Genomic DNA, 26,363 nt, shown 5'->3' with positions numbered 1-26,363 from the left:
CGGCCCACGTGTCCATGTATGATTACATGTGGTGTTATAGTGTAGTTACCTAGCGCCTGCGCGGTCCGCTGTAGCGCCGCAGTGCCCAGTAGCTCGGTGATCTCGGCCAAGGCGGTCAGGTCGTCTGTGGCGCGGAAGAACGGGTATCTGCCGGACAGCACGCTGGCCAGTATGACGCCGGCGGCCCACGTGTCCATGTATGATTACATGTGGTGTTATAGTGTAGTTACCTAGCGCCTGCGCGGTCCGCTGTAGCGCCGCAGTGCCCAGTAGCTCGGTGATCTCGGCCAAGGCGGTCAGGTCGTCTGTGGCGCGGAAGAACGGGTATCTGCCGGACAGCACGCTGGCCAGTATGACGCCGGCGGCCCACGTGTCCATGTATGATTACATGTGGTGTTATAGTGTAGTTACCTAGCGCCTGCGCGGTCCGCTGTAGCGCCGCAGTGCCCAGTAGCTCGGTGATCTCGGCCAAGGCGGTCAGGTCGTCTGTGGCGCGGAAGAACGGGTATCTGCCGGACAGCACGCTGGCCAGTATGACGCCGGCGGCCCACGTGTCCATGTATGATTACATGTGGTGTTATAGTGTAGTTACCTAGCGCCTGCGCGGTCCGCTGTAGCGCCGCAGTGCCCAGTAGCTCGGTGATCTCGGCCAAGGCGGTCAGGTCGTCTGTGGCGCGGAAGAACGGGTATCTGCCGGACAGCACGCTGGCCAGTATGACGCCGGCGGCCCACGTGTCCATGTATGATTACATGTGGTGTTATAGTGTAGTTACCTAGCGCCTGCGCGGTCCGCTGTAGCGCCGCAGTGCCCAGTAGCTCGGTGATCTCGGCCAAGGCGGTCAGGTCGTCTGTGGCGCGGAAGAACGGGTATCTGCCGGACAGCACGCTGGCCAGTATGACGCCGGCGGCCCACGTGTCCATGTATGATTACATGTGGTGTTATAGTGTAGTTACCTAGCGCCTGCGCGGTCCGCTGTAGCGCCGCAGTGCCCAGTAGCTCGGTGATCTCGGCCAAGGCGGTCAGGTCGTCTGTGGCGCGGAAGAACGGGTATCTGCCGGACAGCACGCTGGCCAGTATGACGCCGGCGGCCCACGTGTCCATGTATGATTACATGTGGTGTTATAGTGTAGTTACCTAGCGCCTGCGCGGTCCGCTGTAGCGCCGCAGTGCCCAGTAGCTCGGTGATCTCGGCCAAGGCGGTCAGGTCGTCTGTGGCGCGGAAGAACGGGTATCTGCCGGACAGCACGCTGGCCAGTATGACGCCGGCGGCCCACGTGTCCATGTATGATTACATGTGGTGTTATAGTGTAGTTACCTAGCGCCTGCGCGGTCCGCTGTAGCGCCGCAGTGCCCAGTAGCTCGGTGATCTCGGCCAAGGCGGTCAGGTCGTCTGTGGCGCGGAAGAACGGGTATCTGCCGGACAGCACGCTGGCCAGTATGACGCCGGCGGCCCACGTGTCCATGTATGATTACATGTGGTGTTATAGTGTAGTTACCTAGCGCCTGCGCGGTCCGCTGTAGCGCCGCAGTGCCCAGTAGCTCGGTGATCTCGGCCAAGGCGGTCAGGTCGTCTGTGGCGCGAAAGAACGGGTATCTGCCGGACAGCACGCTGGCCAGTATGACGCCGGCGGCCCACATGTCCACCGCCGTGCTCTGGTGGGGGTATTTGAAGAACACCTGCAAGCGTTTTATAACTTAACATCCTGGCCCCTCGAAATCGAATTTCATCGTCAGTAGAAAGAAAAGATCCGGCCAAGTGCGAGTCGGACTCGCGCACAGAGGGTTCCGTACTTTTTAGTATTCGTTGTTATAGCGGCAACAGAAATACATCATCTGTGAAAATTTCAACTGTCTAGCTATCACGGTTCATGAGATACAGCCTGGTGACAGACGGATAGACAGACAGACAGCGGAGTCTTAATAATAGGGTCCCGTTTTTACCCTTTGGGTACGGAACCCTAAAAATCACGAAAACATGTCTAAATTTGGGGGAGAGGTTAATGACTTATAAATTTCAGCTACCTAGCTATCAAGGTTCATGAGATACAGCCTGGTCACAAACAGACGGACAGCGGAGTCTTAGTAATAAGGTCCCGTTTTTACCCCTTGGGTACGGAACCCTAAAAATCACTTGCTTTTCTATGTGTGAACGGCACGTCTGTACACGTGTCATGCGTCATTGTATGAGTAAGTTGCTTAAAAATAGTACTGAGCGGCCGGCAAACTGCCGTCAATCTGGTGTCGCGGGGTGAGGTAATTCGAGTCGGGGCGGGGCGGTGCGTGGCCGTTCTGTATGATAATACCATAGAGTAACTTATACTAGAGCGGTACTGTTATAGTAAATTTTGTAACCCCAGTAAATTCACTGCCATCTGTCGACACACTTTAAAACTAAAAATAAATATTTATAAAAATACGATAAAATGTATTTAAATATGGATAAATGATTTTTTTATTTGCATTAATTATTTTTATGATTTTGACATATGTTCTTTCACTGATATGCGTTAAAATTGTTAAATAACAAACGAAACCGTCAACGCTATCTATATGACAGTAAGCCAAAGCTAGTAGCGCCCTCAGAACGAGAATCAAATTTTGTTGATTTTCGAGGCACGTTTTTTCCTTAGACTGTATCCATCTGTTACGGAGTTATATCTATCTTTGATAATACTATTACTTATTCTGTGATGGTACCTCGGGCGGGCGGAAGCCCTGCGTGCCGGCGCGGTTGGCGCGCGGCGGCGCCCACACGGCGCACTCGCCGCACACGCCGCCCGCGCCGGAGCACGCGCAGACGCGCGGGGGTGCGGGTGCGGGCGCGGGTGCGGGTGCGGTCGCGGGCGAGCGGGCCGCACGCCGCACGCACAGGTCGAGCGCCATGCGCTTGGCGCCCGGGAGGAGAGAGTCCTGCAAACAAGCAGTCAACCGGTCAGTGGCGGCGGGTGGTGAGCTGTTTATTACATTTGTGACGTTTTCAATTAAAATATACCACATTGTCGCTTAACATAAAGTACAGTCTTCATTATGTAAATAGTTAAATGTGATATATATTTTTATTTAAACTTTCACGATTTTTACTCATTATAAGACCAAGTGCGGGTAGTTCGAAAAACTCGCGCGCCTAGAAGATGTTGATGTCAACTTTAGCCAGTCTTCTCCGAGACCACGGGGACAACGCCGTCCTCGAAACGTCGGAGGTAATTTTAAAACTATGTTACGCGATTAAGTCCCGTGGAGATAAATAATAATATTTTTATTTGTAATTTAATGTGTGTTTACTAACATTAGCATAGTAAGATTAATTCAATTGTATTACTAACAAATTATATGGGCATTTGCCTGAAATAAATAATTGGATTGAATTGAATAAAGCCGAAAATTAATTATATCTTTATACAAAAAACCTGACAGAGCGTCCTTATGGCAAGCGACAATATTGTACCTTTTGATTGAAAACGACACATTTATTTGTAACACTATAGTACATTGTGCTACATGAAGCGTAAGTTAAATATTACAAACGAGAGTATAGTTAAATCGCGACGGCTCGCCAGAGCGATTTATAGACTCGAGTTTGCAATATTATTACGCCCCGAGTTACACACAATGTTTTTCATCACACTTGCGATACAAAAATGAAGTATAAAGACAAAAAAACTGATGTTAATTATAATACTAGAAACTTCATAACGACCGTGTGAAGACCGGTCTGGCCTAGTGGGTAGTAACCCTGCCTGTGAAGCCGATGGTCCTGGGTTCGAATCCGGGTAAGGGCATTTATTTGTGTGATGAGCACAGATATTTGCTCCTGAGTCATGGTTGTTTTCTATGTATTTAAGTATTTATATAATATATATATATATCGTTGTCTACCCATAACACAAGCCTCCTTGGGCTTACCGTGGGACCAATCTGTGTAAGAATGTCCTATAATATTTATTTATTTATTTATTCATAACTCCCTAGGGAAAACGCTTTTCTATAGTTCCCGCTAAGCCTGCGTGCAATTCCACATTTACTGAGCTAGTGTGATGAAAAATGATATAAGCTACCTGCGTCAACGTTTTTAATTGTATAATAGTATTAAAGAAGTCAAGATAACACAGCAGTCATTAATGTAGGTAAAGGTTTTACTTATTGTGACACCATATCAATATATTTTTCTCAAAAATGGACGGCAAAGTCGACGTTGCCGATTAAAAAGTAGGTCGCGAAGTGCGTAGTTTATGGTCAGTCAAAAAATTTTCTCAAACATGCTATGTAATATTGATATTACGTTCTTTATATTAGGCTGGGAAGTATCACGACTCCGGCGCGGCTAGACGAGGGGCCTGTAATGAAATTTCATACAAAGTTGCAGGCCTAGGCCGGGAAGTGGCTCTTTTTTAATTTCCATTTCACATATATTTGTGACACAGCATCATGGCATTCAGCCAAAAAAAAAACTATAACCAATATTTGCTTATGGTTCGGAATTACATTCTGCCAATACCCCTTTAAAAAAAACAATAAACGATAATTAATATATTTTGCAGTTTTATTTGTATCGAATTTACAAAAATATATAAATAAAACATTATTAACAAATTCCAATAATATTGAATTGCAAATTTACCTACAAATACGGATTTAAAATATAGTTGGTCAAACCAGTTTGTCAGTAAAAAAGAACAAAAAAACTATAGTCATCCTTTTCTTTTGGGTGCTAGTACCAGTGTAAGACAAAGATAGTATGATTATCTCTGTCTATGTTTGAAATGAGACAGTCCTTTGATAAACTATATTTCATTTAAATATTAGCAGTAAAAATGTCTACTCAAACACGCGTTGGTGTTTTTTTAATCGTTTTGGAGGTAAAGTTGAACATTTTTCATTGTGTATCTGTAATTCTATTTTATTGGATTTATTGTGCGTTGTTTATTGTATAATATGAGTTCCGACGAAAATATTAAATGAATACCTGTTAATTATACTCCATGGCAACGATGTATGTGAAGCATAATATCAACATAAAAAACTATGTAATCTTAGTTATGTGGCTACTAACACTACAGTCAGAAGGATGCAAGGCGAAAAATCAAAGATACATAAATATACCTTTGAACATTTGTGTAATAAATTGATTAACTACATGTGTAAAATATACGACACGTGTGATATAGATAGGTAGGTGGTAGTTATATTTTGTGCCTAGTTTACTTTTAGTTTCTTTAGAATAAAAACTTTGATTTCGTGGAGATTTCTTTATTTATTTCATTGCATGTTTGAGAAAAGCACTATACATACATCGGCGTGAAAAGGGGTTGTCGGCCTCATAACTATCCGGCCTCACTACGTTCGGCCGTATATATGCATTCGGCCGGCAACCCCTTAGTTCCCGGCCTCTGTAGTAATGTACTATTAAAAGTTAAAAACATTGCAGTCTCGATTTCGGGACTGCAATGTTGCATACAAATTCCATTATTTGTCGAGTTCCAAACTTTTTAAAAGTTGAAGTGGCCATATCAAATGAAGGCATGGGTCCATTAAAGAGCCAAACAGATGATCAGTACTTATTATTATAATGTTGGTACCGCGACTATTTGGGTGTCTCAAATAGGTTGGCGTATTTTCAGCAGAAAAATACACTTCTATTTTTAATTTAAAAAATAAAAAGGCGGCAAAGCAAATCTTTTTACTTTTTTCTGTGAAAATATATACATAAGAACGTTGCTTCTGTAAAATATTTCTATTATATTTGTATTTATTGCCACATTTTTGAGAAAAGCACTATATATGACTCGGCTGGAAGGCTACTTGCTGGTTTCGGATTCAATTAAACGGACTCCCAAGGTCGTCCGTTTAAAACGAATCCTCAGCCAGCAAGTAGCTACTTCCGAGCCTCGACAATAATGTACTATTATCGCGTTGTACGGCATAGCCATTTCTTATTCTTATACACTTGTTGTTGTCAATAATGACATTGTCAAGTACTGCCATAGACAGTAGACAAGATGGCGCTGGTCGCTGCTGCAAAGGCTGCGTTCAGCTTACGGTTGGGCCGTGTCGTACGGCTGCGATCGTGGCCCAAAATGGTCTCGCCGGAAGATCAGCGCTGACCTTCGGGTCAGCATTATGCTGAGGCGAGACCATTTTCGTGGTAAACTTTAACTCCTACCTATTTTATAAACGCTTATAGTTTTAGTTATACTTTTGTATGTAATTTTAGTTTTAAGTTTATCACGAATAAAACATTTGATTGATTGATTGATATCGATTCGAAGTTTAGCCATTCTGCAGTTTTTTATTTTTATTTGTCTCTCTGATTAATTTGCCTCTGGAATTCGAGTATTATGACACAATTTCATTTTGATATCAAAGAATTATTATAAACTAGCTTTTGCCCGCGACTTCGTCTGCGTGGAGTTAGTAATTTTCGTAGCTTATTTTTTATCCAATCTGCTTATTAGCATACAAACTTCCAACCCCCCTTTAAACCCCCTTAAAGGACTTCTGGGATAAAAACTGCCCTATGTCCTTCCCCGGGACTCAAACTACTTCTATACCAAATTTCAACTAAATCGGTTGAACGGTTTAAGCGTGAAGAGGTAACAGACAGACAGGCACACTTTCGCATTTATAATATTGCTAGCTTTTGCCCGCGACTTCGTCTGTGTGGACTTAGTAACCACAGCTAGAGTAAGAATAGCGCCTGGAGAAAGTCTTATAGCAATTATTCAATTTGAGCATATTATGCACACAAATTAGCAGGCACTTCATTAATTATCTCAATTCCACCCCGCTTTTTACTTTCTTAAGGGATGATTTTCGGAATAAAAACTATCCTATGTCCTTCTCAGGGACTCAACCTATTTCTATGCCAAATTTCATCTAAATCGATTCAACGTGAAGAGGGAACATACAGACAGAAAGACAGACAGACAGACTTTCGCATTTATAATATTAGTATGGATAATCATAATCATAATCATAATCATAATCATAATCATTTATTAATAACAAAAGTTACAGGTCATTCGAGTTATTGCCTATACGTTATAGGAAAATATAAACATAATGAACACTTACAAAGTGTAGTAGATTTTAACATAGGTAAGTTATTATATCACATATCTGATTTTGTAGGATTATGGCAGTAGAATTCTTTATGGTCGTAGAAAGCCTGCTCGATTAGCCAATTCTTCAGTTTTGTTTTAAAGACTGGGTTGCTGTGTGAGTTAACTATTTCGTTGGGTAGATGATTGTATACCTTTGGGCCCATGACGTGCACAAGTTTGGCTGACTTGGCCAGCTTGTGTGAAACGGCCGGGAGTCTTCTCTCAACTCGGGTGGAACGCACCGCATAGCGGCGAGTGGTTTCGCTCTTCTCACTCAAAGGTGTGCTATCCAACTGTTCTCGCGCGTGCACTGCCGCTTGTAGTATCAGCAGCGATGGCAGGGTTAATATGCCCAAAGACTTGAAGTGAGGCTTCGCCGACTCGGTCTGTGAGATGCGAACTATGGCTCGTACGGCACGTTTTTGAAGCCGAAACAGCCTTTCCCAATCCGCAGCACTAGCCCACAGATCTACTCCGTACTGCAGATGTGCGTGCACTGATGCGAAATAGCAATTTCGCACCATATCGCGGGGAAGGATTCGAGCCAGCCGTTTTAAAGCGAAACAGGACGCTGATAGTCTACCACACACCTTATCGATATGGGCCGCCCAAGACAGTCCCCTGTCCAATTCAAAACCCAGGAAGGTCGTCCTTGTGACTTGATCTATATTAATTCCGTTCGCGTTTACTGACAGTGACTCCATCTGCCTACCCGAAAGGTCGAAGTGAATGAAGTGAGTTTTTTTTATATTCAAAATGAGACCGTTAGTTCGGAACCAATCGGATAGGCATCCGGCAGTCGCATTTAGCCGCGCCTCCAGTTCGTCACAGGTCGGAGCACAAACGACCACCGCAACGTCATCCGCATACATGAATATCTCACCTGTATGAATAGCGTCGGGTAGATCATTAAGCAGAAGGGAGAACAAGATGTTCGAGACGGATGATCCCTGCGCTACGCCCATGCTGGTATGCACCGCGTCCGACCGCACGCGGCCACTGTCCGCGACCACCACCTGAGACCTGTCACGCAGCATGTCCATCATGAGGTCGAGAGTTCGATTAGCAAAGCCATAGTGGCGCAGTTTGTCTTCTAACACGTCATGGTCCGCTACGTCAAATGCTTTAGACAGGTCACAGCATATAACTGCGACTTGTTTTTTGCACTCTCGAGCCTCTAGTATTTGACGTACTACGCGACGTGCCAAAGATGTAGTCGAACGGCCCTTGCGATATGCATATTGCCGGTCGGATAGCGAGTTTGTTGCCATGAGGTGGTCTGTTATTCTCGCACTAAGGCCGTACTCGAACACCTTGGCGAGAACCGGGATGATAGCGACCGGCCTGTATCCGCCGATGGCTTCTCTTTTGCCCTTGCCCTTATATAGTGGAGCTATACGACTTTTTTTCAAAGCATCCGGGAATACTCCCTCACGGATACACTGATTGTATGCGGCCGCCAGTATGGGTGACAGATGCGGTGCTGCAGAACTGAGTAAGACTACCGAGATATCGAAAATATCTCTTGTCGTCTTCCTAGCAATCCCGGATGTAATAATCCTGTACACTTCGTCTGGCGTGAAAAGCCTCAGTCTGATGCACCTGTCGGCGGGCGGGCGCGCGGCGTGCAGTGCGGCGAGCGCGGCCGAGCGCAAGGCGGGCCGCGCGCCGCACGCCGCCGCTGCTCCGGCTAGTCCGCGATTCATAGCATTGGCGGCATCTTTTTTACATCTAAAGTGATCACCGTTACAATCCCTGATCATATCCGTGAACTCTAACGAGTCATTGACCGATCTGCCTCTCTCCTGATTTATTATTGTCCACATCGACCGGATTGTGTTAGTACTCTTGTATAATTTATTTGTATAAAAGGACGATTTTTTTAAATTAAGCATTAAGGTGTATTTATTATTCATGTCGGTTATTAAATTCGAGATCGTCGTATTACTGGGCATAAGTTTTCCAATGTCTATTATGTCAAATAATAATTTCTTAAATTCATATATGTCACTAGTTACCCATGAGTTCCTCTTACGATTATTTACCGTGGTAAGCGGAAAACAAATTTCAAATTTGTTTCTAATTATATTGTTGATGGATATGATCAGGTTTTGCACGGACATGTTGTGTCTGTCCATAATTTGTTGCCAGTCCACGCTCTCTATAGCTGCGCCAAAATAGGTATAGTTACGAGGCGAGTAGACACGAGCGCGTCGCGTGAGAGGCAGAGGCACGCGGCGCGGACGCACCAGCGCGGCGCGCACGGCGAGGTGGTCACTCAGATTGGTGGTCACGGGAGTCGCACGCAGTGCATTACGCTCCCCGTTCCAGTACATGTGATCCAGACTGGTCGCAGTCGTTGCCGTGATCCTTGTGGGAAAACTTACAATGTTTTCATAGTCATGGGCCCGAAGAAGGTCGTGTAACCTTTTATAGACCGGTTTTGAATGATCTAAGTCGTCTATGTTGGTGTCCCCTATAATAACACAATCTCTCTCGACATTAGACAATTTTTCGAGCAGGCGTTCTAGGTACCATAGGAACTCGTTATTAGTTATTTGACAGTTAGATCTGTACACACAAACAATAGTTAAATTAAATTCTAAGAGATCTATAGCCGAGATTTCACAATAGCGTTCCGCAGATAATGAAGTTAATTCTAAGTTCTCGGTAGCTAGTATTTGGTCACGCACATATAAACATGATCCGCCGTGTTCATTCTCCGCCCTGCAGTAGCTTGATATCCGTTTGAAGCCATCTATATTAACGCATCGCAACTTTGGTTCGGTTAGCCAATGCTCAGTTAAACCCAGTACATCACAAGCCATCTCATTTTGCAGCAGGAGCTCTAATTTTTGCGTTTTGTTGTCTAACGCTCGGATATTTTGATGACATATGCGTAATACTACATCGTGCGAAACAGGTTGAAGATCTGTTTTTATTTTGTTTTTGAGAGCGACAGTGGTGGGTAGTTTAGATTCGCTACTGGCGCGCAGCAGCGATGGAAGCGGCTCCCCGCGCAGCGCGGGGGTGGCTCCGAAACCACTGTGTGAATTTAACACGCGGTGGCCATACCGTTGGCGTATTAAATGTGTCAAAGTGTCTTTCTGGAATTCCAATCAGAAATGCAGCGTGCTCGCTCGTTCTAATCTCTCTTTTAGATACGACATAATCGTCTGAGTCAATAGTTTTTCTTAAAAAGCTTAAAATGTTTTCGGTCGTTGTCTCTGGTCTAAAAGACCAAGCCTGCAAGTATTTAACCTTTTCAATTGCTTTGATGTCGGCATGTTCGCTACCTGTTCCTACAATGATGTTTTTCCGCGATGATTTATTGCGCTTATAGGATACCTTCTTCCAGCCTAGGTCGTGCTCTGTTGTCTTTGTGTCTTGCTCCGCGGGTGTTGTGGCCACACACGGTGGGACGCTGATGTCATCGCTCGGCGTTATATCGGAGGCGTTCGGCGCTGCAGCTGCGATGGTCCGCTGCGGGGAACACTTACGCAGTGGTGCGAGTGGTGCGACAGATGTAGATGCAGTTGGCAACTCCGGTCTGAGAGACAAGGACTTTCGCGGTATCGGCGCGGCCGTCTTCACAGGCGCAGCTCTCACCTTCGCACGCAGGGCGCGCGCTGAATTCGTCTCCGTCCCTCCCGCTGGTGGCGGATAGTCATCATCATTGGCCACAGCATCTTGACAGATGATTGTTGCAGCGACAGTTTATTATGAAGAAGAGTTCTGTGCGCCGTCGGAGATCGGAGGTGCGGCACATCTCTTCCTATGGCTGTAAAGTCCAATCGCAGCACGACACTTTCTGCCACAAAGATCGCAGTAAAGTATGGATAGTATGGATGGGTACAATAAATTAAGATACCATGAAACCAAAGCAATAGTAAGTTGTAGAATATACTGACTTCGTCTCGTGTCCGTTTGAGCGGCTGATGCGCGGGGGGCGGCTGCGCAGGCCCCGCCATGTGCTGCGCCAGTCCGAAGTCCACCAGCGCGTAGCTGCCAACCAAAGATAGATATAACTCCGTAATAGATGGATACAGTCTAAGGAAAAAACGTGCCTCGAAATTCAAGAAAATTTGATTCTCGTTCAGAAGGCGCCATTAGCTTTGGCCTACTGTCGTATAGAGGGGCCTACTGTCGTATAGAGGCGTTGACGGTTTCGTTTGTTATTTAACAATTTTAACGCATATCAGTGAAAGAACATGGGTCAAAATCATAAAAATAATTAATGCAAATTAAAAAAAATCATTTATCCATATTTAAATACATTTTATCGTATTTTTATAAATCTTCATTTTTAGTTTTAAAGCGTGTCTCAATCTGCTTATTAGCATACAAACTTCCAACCCCCCTTTAAACCCCCTTAAAGTACTTCTGGGATAAAAACTGCCCTATGTCCTTCCCCGGGACTCAAACTACTTCTATACCAAATTTCAACTAAATCGGTTAAACCGTGTGTCGTCCCGTCCCGTGTGGCAGTGAATTTACTGGGGTTACAAAATTTACTATGACAGTACCGCTCTAGTATAAGTTACTCTATGCTGCAACACATACGCACGTAGTACAGGGAACTGTCGAGAGATGGCGCCACATCCGAGATAGATCGAGCTAACTATGTCACAGCGTAAGTGATAAGAACCGTATCGAAAAGTACGGCAGTTATAACAAAGTTTTGAAGAGATTTAATATGTTATGTCAAATTTTACCTCTAGAAATGCTTTGTCAATTTTCAAGACAACTTACAACAACAACATGTCATAGTATAGTTAGGGTACTGTATTTTAAAATAAATTATAAAGCACCAGAAGATTAATAGAAAAACGTAAACAGCATTTATTTTTAGACACAATTTGTGATATTTTCTATAAAAAGGAACCTTATTGTCGATGGCGCTTACGCCATTATAAACGATGCTCCGATATGAATACAATGCCGCGCGACGCTGTGCGGCGTAAGCGCCAGACAATAAGGTCGCTTTTCTTAGAAAATGCCCCATTTATTAAAACTCGTATAAAACTATAAAAAGTAGGTAATTTGATTATGACGTCACATGCTAGTGTTTGGATGGATAAGCCGTTCGGGGCCAGCTACAAATCGACTTGCTCGGCTCCACGCCCCGACGTATGACGGCGAACGGTTTGTTGTGCGGGTGAGAGTGCGCGCGTGTATAACAGTCCGCAGTGATACTCACCGCCGCCGCTCGCGGTCGTACAAGAAGTTGCTCGGCTTCACGTCCCGGTGTATGACGCCGAAAGTGTGCACGTGTCGTAGTGCGGTTAAGAGTGCGCGCATGTATTGCCGCAGCTCGTTCGCGTCCATATCACGAACGTATTCCTGTTGCAAAAAATTCTTAGTTACTTAGGTATAGCTTTTAAAAATTTGTATAGAATTTGTTTTTCGATCCTAATTCTTATAATAATCAAAATATCGAAAAAAGTCATATGAAAGGGCATAGGTATGGTTAATATACATCAAATTGCGTAAAAATATTTTGTATAATGTTAATATCCAGAGAGGAAAATGGGGACTACGTTTGTGTGGAGAAGCGATCACGTGACTTCCTCCCCTTTTAACCCTTTAAGAGTGAAAAGGGGGGTGAAATTGAGAGATTTAATGAATTGCCTGATAATTGATATCAAAGATAGATATAACTCCGTAATAGATAGATACAGTCTAAGGAAAAAACGTGCCTCGAAAATCAAGAAAATTTGATTCTCGTTCAGAGGGCGCTACTAGCTTTGGCCAACTGTCGTATAGATGGCGTTGACGGTTTCGTTTGTTATTGAACAATTTTAACGCATATCAGTGAAAGAACATGGGTCAAAATCATAAAAATAATTAATGCAAATAAGAAAAATCATTTATCCATATCTAAATACATTTTATCGTATTTTTATAAATCTTCATTTTTAGTTTTAAAGTGTGTCAACAGATGGCAGTGAATTTACTGGGATTACAAAATTTACTAAGACAGTACCGCTCTAGTATAAGTTACTCTATGTTGATGTCAAGCAATAAAATTAAGCTTATGCTCAAATTGAATGACTGCTAATAATTAACTAATTACACTTTGCTAAACTTAATCTATAGCCGCTGTTACTGTTTCCACGCAGACGAAGTCGCGGGTATAAGCTAGTAATATCTAAGTGTACCCAGTGTCCAGAGCTGGAATCGAACCAGCCTCCCCGGACAGGTGCCTGAACCGCTCGGCTATCCGGTCACGGTGGCATGGGTCGAAATTTCCAAGTATATGACAATTTCCCGAAGGCTTGTGACGCCCCCTGGAAATCTCTAAGGTAGAACAGTATGGTTCGACCTTCTAACTGAAACAACTCGGGTGATTACGGGCTAGCGAAGAGAGATGGCGCTGCCATTAATACTGAACAAATTAAATTATTTTCTATGAAAATATTTTAATTTGTGTTTTTTTTTTCAAGTAGACACACTACTATTTAAAGTTTAAATAGTAGTGTGTCTACTTGAAAAAAAAAAACAAATTAAAATTTTAGGTTTTTTCTATCATGTGGGAGCGCACCCCTGGGCAGCATGTACGCCCCCCAGTTCCTTCCGAGGCCCCTACCGCCCCCCTGGAGTCCCTCAGCGCCCACTGGGGGCGGTATGGACCACTTTGGGAAACTATGATTTAAACTATAAACTGAAATAAATGTCATATACGAAGGAAAAAATAAACAAAGCCAAAGACTCACAGAGAACTTCTTGTGCGGTATGTAGGGCATGATGAAGACGACGTGATCCAGGTTGCGAAGGCACAGCTCCACACCGATCACATTGTGTTTACCGCTGAAACAATCACTCGAATAGGCGGGTGCACACATAACGAGCCGCCTCGCGAGGAAATCGCCGCGCAAAGCAGCTCGGCCTGTGTAGACGCGCCTCGGACGCATTGCCTCGAACAAAGATAGATATAACTCCGTAATATATGGATACAGTCTAAGGAATTCACCATGGAAAATAATCCTAAAGATATAACTCCGTAATCGATGGATACGAACGTGCCACGAAAATCAAGATAATTTTATTCTCAAACAGATGGCGCCACTACCTTTGGCCTACTCCCGGGCGTTGACGGTTTCGTTTGTTATTTAACAATTTTAACGGATATCAGTGAAATAACATGGGTCAAAATCGTATAAAAATAATTAATGCAAATAAAAAAACCGGCCAAATGCGAGTCGGACTCGCTCACCGAGGGTTCGTACTTTTTAGTATTTGTTGTTATAGCGGCAACAGAAATACATTATCTGTGAAAATTTCAGCTACCTAGCTATCACGATTCATGAGATGCAGCCTGGTGACAGACAGACGGACAGCGGAGTCTTAGTAATACGTTTTTACGCTTTGGGTACGGAACCTTAAAAAATCACATCCATATATAAATAAATTTTATGGTATTTTTAAAAATCTTCATTTTTAGTTTTAATCGTGTGTCGATAGATGGCAGTGAATTTACTGTGGCAACAAAATTTACTATGACAGTACCGCTCTATCCTATAAATTAAAATTAAATTAAATTGTCATTTATTTCAGGCCTAATACACCCATATGTGTTAGTAACTTACATAGCTATAAAAATAATGTTAGTGCAATTACAAAACAACTTAACATGCAAATTAACTAATGACTAGGAGCTAACTTAGGGCAAAGATAGATATAACTCCGTAATAGATGGATACAGTCTAAGGAAAAAACGTGCCTCGAGAATCAAGAAAATTTGATTCTCGTTCAGAGGGCGCTACTAGCTTTGGCCTACTGTCGTATAGATGGTGTTGACGGTTTCGTTTGTAATTTAACAATTTTAACGCATATCAGTGAAAGAACATGGGTCAAAATCATAAAAATAATTAATGCAAATAAAAAAAATCATTTATCCATATTTAAATACATTTTATCGTATTTTTATAAATCTTCATTTTTAGTTTTAAATTGTGTCGACAGATGGCAGTGAATTTACTGGGGTTACAAAATTTACTATGAGAGTACCGCTCTAGTATAAGTTACTCTATGCTTAGGGCTAGGACACACCGGATGAGCCTTATAAATCTAACATATCACCACTACCACCACCTATATCCTCTTTGCCTCGAGCAATGTACGTGTCCGCCGACCGAGCTGCTTCGCGCGGCAATTTCCTCACGAGTAATAGGTTACAGAGTTTGTAATGGAGGTAATGTAATGGGGTGATAACTGAGATATTTTTGAACGTTCTGTGTTTATTGAATTGAAGCTAATTTATTTATAATTTTAATTTATTTATTTCACAATTTATGTGTGTTTACTAATATATTTTTAAGAACTGTAAACTAACAAAACATGGGACAGACCTGAAATAAAGATTTTCAATTTCAATTTCAATTAAGCTATGTATTTATGTCTCAGACGAAGTTGTCTCCGACGGTTATACAAGCGCTGGTGGCTTAGTGGTAAGAGCGTGCGACTTGCAATCCGGAGGTCGCGGGTTCAAACCCCGGCTCGTACCAATGAGTTTTTCGGAACTTATGTACGAAATATCTGATATTTTACCAGTCGCTTATCGGTGAAGGAAAACATCGTGAGGAAACCCAATAAGGACTAGTTTACCCTCTGGGTTGGAAGGTCAGATGGCAGTAGCTTTCGTAAAAACTAGTGCCTACGTCAATTCTTGGGATTAGTTGGCAATCGGACCCCAGGCTCCCATGAGCCGTGGCAAAATGCCGGGACAACGCGAGGAAGATGATGAAGTTTGGGATCAAAACCAAAAACTTAAAAAAAAATACGTATAATACTTCCCAACTATGTCATAAATGTATGTAACTTTTTCTGTCGGTTACCTCTTCAATCTTAAACCGTTGAGGTTGAACCGATTTTGATGAAATTTGGTATGGAAATATGGAGATGGATTGAGCCCCTAGAAATGACAGGATAGTTCTAATCACGGAATTTATCCCTTACGAAGAGGGAATATTACGCGAAACTCTGCGTAGGGGGCGCCAGGGCGATCTATCGTGAAATTCGTGAAACAATAAAATTTCTTTATCTAACATCTCTGTTACTCTTGCATATTCGAGGGATAAAGAGGCAGATAGCGAATTTTCGGATTCGCGTTTCCCGGTAGGTCCTCTGTAAGCAAACCGCCTTGATGCATCAATGTCATATTTTATTATCTCTGAAAAATTGTCAAAAACCTGTTAAAGGTACAGTATGCATAAGTTACTCTATGGTTTACTAAAAAGGCTAGTGCTGCACTCTGGTGGCAGAACATTGCAGTAATACCCCCTACTGAATGGGGTTTACTACTGGAGTGCGACACACGCTCGTGCGAAGTATTATTAGTGCGAAGTATGATTAGGCGATGTACGATTGTTCGACATGTCATTTGTGGGAACTATTGTTCGTGCGAAAAATTATAAGGCGATGCACGACTATACGATGTGCCGTTTGACCGAACCATCGTTTGTGCGAAATATTCGCGTTTTAACCGTGGTCCCATTTTCCAAAAACATTTTTTATTTCACAACTTAAATAGACGGAGCCCCGCTTCGCGGGGCTCCTATTTCAGGGCGGTTTGCCCTTCGGGCGTCTGAAGCTACCTAACGAACCTAACCTACCTACCTGCCTACGCTTTTTGCTTTCAGAAGTATTGTCGAGCCGTACATATATGTCACACAATTTAACTTCGTTCAAAGATACTGCCGGACTATAGTGTCGTCGAATAGTGATATATCGCACCCTATCACTTCGCAGAATTGCAGTGTCGTTAAAAGAAATTGGGCGTTAAAAATAATCGTATTTTGGGCGCGCGTGTAGGCAGTACAATGAAAAATGTATGGACGCAGATTTGTTTAGCAGTTCATTAGGCTTGTTTAAAAGAACTGTATATTCTTTATTAAAATAAGGGTGAAATGTTGCAAGCAACCCGATAGTAAGTACTTGTAATTTTAGTAATTTAAGTCTAAGTGAAAAGTATAAGTATAAGTCTTTTCTCTTTTTTATACATTTATATGCTATTGTTATTAGTAGGTATACTATTGTTTTGATTATGTACAACTACTAGGTACTACAAGTTTGCACTATTTATCATTACTTTTTAATTGTACCTCGATATGTGAATTAGGAAACTATAGGTCTATAAAAAATCTATTTGTAGCTATTAGCTAAGTTGCTTATGTTTATTTTAAGACTGTTTGTTTCTCAGTAAATAAAAAAAAAAAAAAAAAAAAAGAAGAAATATGTCGCACAATCGTGCATCGCACACTCGTCGTCGCACTTATGTATTACACCCTACTGAATGCGCTTACCCGATGTCTCTTAGACAACGCAGTTCGTGCGCTACTCTTGTGGGATGCGTGGTCGGCACTAAATGTTTGACAGCAAACCATCTGAAAAAAATATTATTTTTTTAATTTTGTGTAAAACAATCACGCTTCCAGCACAGGGCGGAATAAAAAAAAACCGGACCGTAAAAAACCGCAAGAAGGGTTCCGTACCATTACGCAAAAAAACGGCAAAAAAATCCCGTTTATTGTATGGGAGCCCCACTTAAATATTTATTTTGTTCTGAATTTAGTATTTGTTGTTGTAGTGGCAACAGATATACATCATCTGTGAAAATTTCAACTGTCTAGCTATCACGGTTCATGAGATACAACCTGGTGACAGACGGACAGACAGACAGACAGAGGAGTCTTAGTAATAGGGTCCCGTTTTTACCCTTTGGGTACGGAACCCTAAAAATCACGTTTATTGTATGGGAGCCCCACTTAAATATTTATTTTGTCCTGTTTTTAGTATTTTTTGTTATAGCGGCAACAGAAATACATCTGTGAAAATTTCAACTGTCTAGCTATCAAGGTTCATGAGATACAGCCTAGTGACAGACGGACAGACAGACAGACAGACAAACAGACAGACAGACGGACGGACAGCGGAGTCTTAGTAATAGGGTCCCGTTTCTACCCTTTGGGTACGGAACCCCAAAAAAACGAAAATCGTAATCTAAATTACTGGTTTCCTACGATAGCGGTCTAGGGCAGCGTTTTCGATTAAACCTCTTAGCCAGCGTGGTTTTTTTTCTGACTTCATTACCAAATATCGTCATATTTCAACCAATTTACACAAAACCTTAACAAATTATACGCCTTCACCTTCCTCAAAAACCACTCTATTCATAGGTGAAAACCGCATAAAAATCCGTTCAGTAGTTTTCACTTAAATTATTACGATTTACTTACTTCTCGCTTAATAGTTTTGACAAAATACGAGCCTATAGTTGCAACCGCTGTGTGGCGCTGTCATCGTGCACGGTCCCAATAGGAGCGGCCTTAGTGCACGCTGCTCACATCACTTGTGAGCCCGACGCCACGCTGCACGCCGAGCCGAGCGTGCGTCCACTCAGGCCTCAGTGTAAGGCCTGAGTGGACGCTCTAGTTGGGCGTGCAGCGGAGCGGGACGACCTGCGTGCATGTTAAACAAATGCAAACTTATCCTAACTCAAACCCCTTGGACGCCCGACGCCACGCTGCACGCTCCGCCGAACGCTCCACTTCGAGCGTCCACTCAGGCCTTACACTAAGGAAGACCCACCTCTTATCTCCATCGGCCACGCTCGCCTCCTGCCTCATGGAGCCAAGGTAGACGGAGCTGAACGTGCCCTCGCCAATCTTCCGGTGGATCTCGAAGGTCTTCGCCAGAACGGGTATTTTCGCCAGCAGCTCCTTCACCTGGTCCTCTGTTAAATACTTGGAAGGATAAGCGCCTCAGAAATCGATACGAAAGCACAGGGCGGACACGCTATACATCAGAAATTGCGTTTCTATGTGTGAACGGCACGTCTGTACACGCGTCATGTTGTGAGTAAGTTGCTTAAAAACAGTACTGAGCGGCCGGCAAACGGCCGTCAATCTGCTGTCGCGGGGCGAGGTAATTCGAGTCGGGGCGGGGCGGTGCGTGGCCGTTCTGTATGATAATACTATTATACCTATATACCTCGAGAGGAAACATCCGGGTAAAAGGGAGCGTGTATGAAGTGTAGGGGGCAGCGCAGTAGTCCCTTCTTTATTGGCGCAAAACAAAATGTCCGATTTAGTCCACAAGACGGCAGACCCTTCAAAGTGTACGGTCCTTATCATGAATCTAGTATAACTGGATCGGTCATGAGGGGTGGGGGGAAATGACCGAACGGGATAGTCTTATCACTCTTATGTATCTTTCAGTAGGAGTAGCAGAGAAAGCGCTGTTATTGTTTGTCCTTGTCACAGTCTCACTTTTTTTTTCCCCACCGTAAATTTAGTATGGTTTATGGTGGGCTACAAATCTTCTCGACCAATCATATTGTCGCATTTCGTATATGTTTTGTCCATCACGGGCGCACGCGTATAGCTGTGCCCTGTTTATCAAAAGCTTGTAGCTTGTAATACAAGCGGAAGTCCCTTTCTAACAAAAGCTGTCAAAAAGTTAGTTCCACTTGTATTACAAGCTACAAGCTTTTGATAAACAGGGCACTGATCTATGTAATGCTAGGTCCTTTTACAAAAGTGACAATGTTATAAATATAATGTTTTTTCGCAGCAACTTTGAATAATATATTAAACATTCCAATTCGCTGTAGCTACCCAATAGGGTATTTAATTTAAACTTTCACGATTTTTACTCATTATTATTTATCTCCACGGGACTTAATCGCGTAAAATAGTTTTAAAATGTACCTCCGACGTTTCGAGGACGGCGTTGTCCCCGTGTCTTACAGTCTTCTCCGAGACCACGGGGACAACGCCGTCCTCGAAACGTCGGAGGTACATTTTAAAACTATTTTACGCGATTAAGTCCCGTGGAGATAAATAATAAAGGGTATTTAATTGTATTTAAAATAAATTATTTTACATCATGCATGAAATAAAGCACCAAAAGATTAATAGAGAAATGCAGACAGGAGTTATTTTTAGAGACAATTTCTATTTTAAAACTCGTACAAAACTATAAAGAGTAGGGTAATTTGATTGTGACGTCACATGCTAGTGTTTCATATAAATTCAATAGTAGCAAAATGGTTTTGACAGTTCGAAAAAAGAAACTGATTTGACTAGTAGTCAAATACCCTATTCCATTAAATTGCAAAAGCTCAATCAAGATTTTCTTGTAAGTAAGGTAGCTCATTTTCATAGTTTGTCAAAAAGTGCATTAATTTATGTGTACTAACTTTCGCATTATATTTACTATTTAGTACTATGTACATTGTACTGTCCGCGCGCAAATTCCGTGCACGGCTGAGGAATGTTAGGAATGTTGGGCGTCATGACAGAGTGGTGTCATTTTGTAAGTACGTACGGGCGCGGCGCACACCCTCCCACTTCCTCGACCTCCGAATGCACGGAATTGGCGCGCGGACAGTAATAAATACACATATGTTACAAATTGTGTTAAAATATAGTTTCTGAGTAAAATGGCTGTGACATACTAGAGCGGTACTGTCATAGTAAATTTTGTAACCCCAGTAAATTCACTGCCATCCGTCGACACACTTTAAAAATAAAAATGAAGATTTATAAAAATACGATAAAATGTATTTAAATATGGATAAATGTTTTTTTTTATTTGCATTTATTATTTTTATGATTTTGACCCATGTTCTTTCACTGATATGCGTCAAAATTGTTAAATATTTTAAATAACAAACGAAACCGTCAACGCCATCTATACGACAGTAGGCCAAAGCTAGTAGCGTCCTCTGAACGAGAATCAAATTTTCTTGATTCTCGAGGCACGTTTTTTCCTTAGACTGTATCCATCTATTACGGAGTTATATCTATCTTTGGACATACGGACAGACAGACGTAACTAGAGTTAGACCAAGAAAAGTTTGCAACGATTTGGACAGCATACGCACTGCAAGTGTTCTTTATACGTCATAATTTCATACAATTTTGATATTTTAAACAACACTTGTACTGCGTGCTAGCAAAATCGTTGTAGACTTATCTTGGTCTTCCGGTAGGATTCCGTTTTAGCCATTTTGGCTACGAATCCCTAAAACGCTTATAAGGAGCTACACTAATGACAAAAAACCGACCAAGTGCGAGTCGAACTCGGGCACTGAGGGTTCCGTACTTTTTAGTATTTGTTGTTATAGCGGCAACAGAAATACATCATCTGTGAAAATTTCAACTGTCTAGCTATCACGATTCATGAGATACAGCCTGGTAACAGACAGACAGACGGACAGAGGAGTCTTAGTAAAAAAGTTTAAAGTCAATGTGGGGAAGACCAACATATAAAATGTTTGGTTAGGAATACTGTTACAGGGCAAGAAATTTCTTATTTGTATTCATACTTTGCCTAGACACGTAAGAAAGGAAGAGCTGCGCTCTACCATTCTGTAAGAGGAGTATGTGTAAAAATGCAAAAGTTAGAAGTGACATAAGAGCTTGTAGGAGGTCTTAAGCCCGGTTCACATTTGTCTGACGTGTCGTGACGCATATCGGTTTTATAAATTTAATATGGTTGCGTTCACATTAGTCTGATTATGGTTGCGTCAGACAAATGTGCACGCAATCATATTAAATGTATGAAACCGATATGTGTCAGAACAGAACACGACACGACAGACAAATGTGAACCGGGCTTTACCTAGACATTCTTCCTCACATTTACTTTAAGTAAATTGGGGTAAAAATTATGTTTTGTTTGCTCTTCATAACCACAGAAGCCAAATTCAGTAGTAATAGTAGATTAACACGCATTCATAAAGACTTGTTATAACTGGCACAAATCTGTAAACAGTGTCCCAGCTAGCGATAGTTAGAAATTAGCTATAACTTCTGCCATAGGAATAAAGTGTTGCTTTGCAAGTATACTTAAATCAAAGATAGATATAACTCCGTAATAGATGGATACCGTCTAAGGAAAAAACGTGCCTCGAAAATCACGAAAATTTGATTCTCGATCAGATGGCGCTACTACCTTTGGCCTACTCTCGTATAGAGAGTGTTGACGGTTTCGTTTGTTATTTAACAATTTTAATGCATATCAGTGAAAGAACATGGGTCAAAATCATAAAAATTATTAATGCAAATAAAAAAAATCATTTATCCATATTTAAATACATTTTATCGTATTTTTATATATCTTCATTTTTAGTTTTAAAGTGTGTCGATAGATGGCAGTGAATTTACTGTGGTTACAAAATTTACTATGACAGTACCGCTCTATCTTATTATATCCTCTTTGCTTAAATTAATAACACAACACACATGGAATTTAAATAGCTAGTAAAAAAGCGGCACTTCTATTCATTTACTCATCGACCTGGTTGCAAAATGTAGAACAAAAGAAGGTAGATTGTATCTAAGAAATCAAGCGACTAATGCCATTGTAAGGTTAGAACATCAGTTTATTACAAGAATATTAAAGTAAATGTTACGGTGCGCGCTATGGGAGGTGGCCGCTGCGGACGCTCAGAGGACGGGTTGCTCAGCGGAACACGCTCAGACCGTAACATCAAAGTGGAACAAAATCGCATCTACCCACACGGTATTCATATAAACAACTGTCGTCGTCGAGTCCTCACGCGCCTCGCAATCGACAACGCAAACATTCGACACCGCCAAGCAACACAACTCAGATCCAACACAAAAACAAAAAGCAACATAACCTAAAACAACAAAAATTTACATGAACGTAGATGAATTTTATATGCATCGAATGTAGGTCGTAACGTTCTTTAACTTCTAGAAAACACAAAAATTGCTTACTCTCCACGTCATCCTTTTCGCAGGCTGTGTCTGGTCCATTTTTATTTTTCGCTGAATGCGAAATTTCTTTTTTCACTTTGGCTTCGATTCCCCTAATTCTAGACATAATACGGTAACGGCTCTAACTTATTACGTAGACAGTTAAAGATAAAACTAAAAGCTAAGGTTCATGTAAAATTAAAGGCATAAACTTAAGATAAATAAATTAAATTCATTAATCGCCGTCGCGACGGCGATGGCTAAGCCGCGGTGGCTTTCTACTATTTCTCTCTACTTTTGACTCTACCTGCTTGTACTTTGAGTTGACGTTTGTTATATATATCAAGGTAGAGCAAAGAAGTAGTCTGTGACTACAATTTCACTAGGATTAAAAATTGATTCTACTACTAAGAGAATATATTATTATATACTGTAAAATAAATAATTATCTAAGTATTTATAGTGTTTATAATATAATTGATTTTGTCATTTTTGTCAAGTCAATACTTGTTTCATTTCGATCAAAGATCAAATCGTATAGAAAAGTTAAGAATTTATGAGAATTTACCATAAATTTAATGTTGGCATTTATACTAATATTTATAACTTTAGAATACCTTTTGATACCTCCTACAAATGAAACGACGATAATTAAGTTAATATTTATCTATACTGCGTGAAACGAAAGTTTCGCTGTCAATCATCTGTGGAGACTGGAGTTTTCAGTTTTCTGTCAAACGATCATATAATATAACCTATAAATTGGGTAATTCATAAAAAACAACATAGTTAAAGTCGAAACAGTAGGTCGTAGATCTCTATATTTGGCGAAAGTAGCTAATGAATGTTATTGGCACCCTAATTTAATATCTAATACCATACAGAATGATTTTCAGAAAACTTCCTCTGCGGTTGTACACGCAAAGCTGCAAAGTGAGTCCGAAGGGAAATAAATAGGTTATATTTTTGCATTTCAATATCTAATTTCATGTTCATTTTAGGCTTATTACGTCACAAAGGCACCCAAGCCCGAGATTCCTAAGAACCCCATGGCCGAGGTGTACTCGGCTTCGGCGCAGAAGAGTAATGGCATTGTTTACGACAGGAAGCCGTTTAAGGTTACGCTGCAGGAAGGCAAGACGTACCACTGGTGCCTCTGCGGGCGCTCCAAGTCGCAGCCGCTGTGCGACGGCACCCACAAGGACGTGTATCTGAAGATAACACAAAGGTACTCATATTCATACTTTATTGGTAATACAAATTACAGTGCCCTGTTTATCATAAGCTTGTAACTTGTAATACAAGTGGAAGTCCCTTTCTAACAAAAGCTGTCAAAAAGTGACATCCGCTTGTATTACAAGTTACAAGCTTTTGATAAACAGGGCACTGCTCGTATTACAAGTTACAAGCTTTTAGGTTTTCCCAACACATCCAAGAATACAGAACATTCTCCTCACATGTGAAAGTCAAAAACCGACATTGGCAAATTCACCCTGTGCAAAATTGCAGGGAGTAAAAGCCAGATAGGAAAAAAAAAGGTTTTGAGAAACGGGCCCCAGGTCAGGCTTACATGACTAATATAAAGGTAGGTATGCCATTGTGTATGACAAACTAGCTAGCCATATATTACAGTTTTAACTATAGAACTCCCGGGTGACTCAAACATATTAAAATTATTTTAAAACGGGTCACTCACGTATTATTCATTCGAATAGCTTGACATGTTTCGATCCAATTTACGAGGATCCTCTTCATGGAGCAACAACACAATCCCTATCCGTACATTACAGATCAATAAAACTATGCTGGTTTAATAGTTCCACTTTGCAGTGTATATCTTAGAGGATATAATCAAACGGAGTAGCCATTAATAGGCGTTCCCCTCTGTCGAAAAAAAAAAAGACAGCCAATTGTCATACACAATGTATGGACTGACGTTTACCTGACATGGCTATTTTAACGTTACGTGTACATTTGATGTTCCTCTCCCCTGCACAAATTAGCAGACTTTTTTGTGGTTGATTAATTATTGACTCTTCTATCGACATCCATATGAAGCAATCTTTGAATGATCGTAATTATAAAATAACAGTGTCAATTCTATATAGGTACTTTTCCCATTACTTGCAAACCTCTTTCATTTATGCTTATTTTATTTATTTATTTAATCTTTATTGCACAAAAGAAAATACAATCGTACAAAAGGCGGACTTGAGGCATTCTCTACCAGTCAACCTTCGGGCAAAGCAGAGAATTTGTAGGCGGTGCAACATAATGATTACATATATACAAGTATAGTTAAATAATGCATAGGCATAGACATACATCTGTATATACATATAATATTCATATAAATACATACAATATACATACATACAAATACATAATATATCAGATGAAACTTTCAAAACAGAAACACTAAGAATTCATCGTTCTGCCAGCAAAGGACTTTTTGTTACAAAATCGACATATTGTAACAAAAAGTCCGTAAAACTTTATAAATTTAATGTTAACGTCTCTCATTTTCTTTTCAAGTACCTAAATCTCATAGGTAAAGTTCCCATATAGAATTGAGCTCATTTTATAATTAAGACCGTTCAAAAATCTTTCGTATATTGACGGAGGAGACAACATTTAACTAGCAGAAGTGCATTTTTTCTCCAGTCAAACCGGGGTTTGGTTATAAAGTAATCACAAAAACATTCTTTATTCCAGACCGATAAGGTTCACCGTTGAGAAGACAAAAGATTACTGGCTGTGCAACTGCAAGCAGACCAAGAACCGGCCGTTCTGCGATGGCACCCACAAGTCCAAAGAAGTACAGGAGACACACATTAAGGTTTAAATGGAGTCCGCCCTGTGTCTCCGGTTTGACTCACGGGGCACCCACTCCGTGGTTGTCTTTGCCCACAAGTCATTCGGCATGCGGTAAACATGACCTGCCCAGTCCCACTTTTTTAAGGATAAATAAAAATAAAAAACAATACAGGTAACAAACAAAAGAAGGTAGAGAGGTCAGGAAAACTTTCCATACAAAGGGAGGTTGTGGACCGTTTTCTTACCGAGGGTGTTGTAACCAGCAAAACGTTAAAAAACAAGCTTCACAGAAACAATTTCATTTATTATTGAGGATTGAACAATGAACAGTCGCCATCAGATATATCGGAGCGGCCGAGGTGCTCACAAATATCTAAACACGCCTATTTTCTCAAGGCGATGATGTTTTTGAGAATTTTGAGCACCTCGGTCGCTCCACTATGTCTGATGGCGACTAAAAAATTTAAAAAAATAACGATTTGAGACCAATCTATAGTTGGTCAAGCAAATCTTGACAGTAAAAAAAGGCGCGAAATTCAAATTGTCTATGGGACGATAACCCTTCGCGCCTAATTTTTTTAAATTTGCCGCCTTTTCCTACTGACGAGATTTGCTTGACTAACTATAGAACATAGACTATGAAAAATAAAACAATTTTAAACCAATGTATCAGATTTGGAGTTTTTAGACTGAAAAATAGTAGGGAAGGAGCAT

At 41.4% G+C, this 26,363-nt stretch overlaps 2 protein-coding genes across 2 annotated transcripts in view; one reads left to right on the top strand and one right to left on the bottom strand.

Annotated features, from left to right (window-relative positions):
* The window catches only part of LOC134753797 (uncharacterized), a 32,825-nt gene extending 9,711 nt beyond the window's left edge, over positions 1-23,114 (bottom strand). Inside the window, exons 1-16 of the mRNA XM_063689739.1 lie at positions 22,854-23,114; positions 18,691-18,835; positions 17,406-17,486; positions 13,818-13,911; positions 12,302-12,444; positions 11,013-11,106; positions 2,699-2,911; positions 1,498-1,678; positions 1,317-1,391; positions 1,136-1,210; positions 955-1,029; positions 774-848; positions 593-667; positions 412-486; positions 231-305; positions 50-124 (exon numbers count right to left, since the gene is read on the bottom strand). Coding sequence (XP_063545809.1) covers positions 50-124; positions 231-305; positions 412-486; positions 593-667; positions 774-848; positions 955-1,029; positions 1,136-1,210; positions 1,317-1,391; positions 1,498-1,678; positions 2,699-2,911; positions 11,013-11,106; positions 12,302-12,444; positions 13,818-13,911; positions 17,406-17,486; positions 18,691-18,835; positions 22,854-22,959 — 1,657 coding nt within the window. The 5' untranslated portion in view covers positions 22,960-23,114. The remainder of the gene's footprint in view (positions 1-49; positions 125-230; positions 306-411; positions 487-592; positions 668-773; positions 849-954; positions 1,030-1,135; positions 1,211-1,316; positions 1,392-1,497; positions 1,679-2,698; positions 2,912-11,012; positions 11,107-12,301; positions 12,445-13,817; positions 13,912-17,405; positions 17,487-18,690; positions 18,836-22,853) is intronic.
* Positions 23,115-23,568: 454 nt separating this feature from the next.
* LOC134753876 (CDGSH iron-sulfur domain-containing protein 3, mitochondrial) lies at positions 23,569-26,032 on the top strand. Its single transcript, XM_063689834.1, has 3 exons — positions 23,569-23,765; positions 23,834-24,060; positions 25,548-26,032. The coding sequence occupies exons 1-3, from the start codon at positions 23,718-23,720 to the stop codon at positions 25,675-25,677; spliced, it is 405 nt and encodes a 134-aa protein (XP_063545904.1). The 5' UTR covers positions 23,569-23,717; the 3' UTR covers positions 25,678-26,032.
* Positions 26,033-26,363: the final 331 nt, after the last annotated feature.

The sequence above is a fragment of the Cydia strobilella genome, chromosome Z, assembly GCF_947568885.1.
Source record: "Cydia strobilella chromosome Z, ilCydStro3.1, whole genome shotgun sequence".
NCBI classification, from domain to species: Eukaryota; Metazoa; Arthropoda; class Insecta; order Lepidoptera; family Tortricidae; genus Cydia; species Cydia strobilella.
This window is presented reverse-complemented; position numbering and strand designations above follow the sequence as displayed.

Excerpts from the sequence above, each read along its gene's own strand:
- LOC134753876 (XM_063689834.1), top strand. The coding sequence starts at position 23,718 with ATGATTTTCAGAAAACTTCCTCTGCGGTTGTACACGCAAAGCTGCAAA. Across the intron at positions 23,766-23,833 it reads TGTACACGCAAAGCTGCAAA|GCTTATTACGTCACAAAGGC; the intron begins GTGAGTCCGAAG and ends TGTTCATTTTAG. Across the intron at positions 24,061-25,547 it reads TATCTGAAGATAACACAAAG|ACCGATAAGGTTCACCGTTG; the intron begins GTACTCATATTC and ends TCTTTATTCCAG.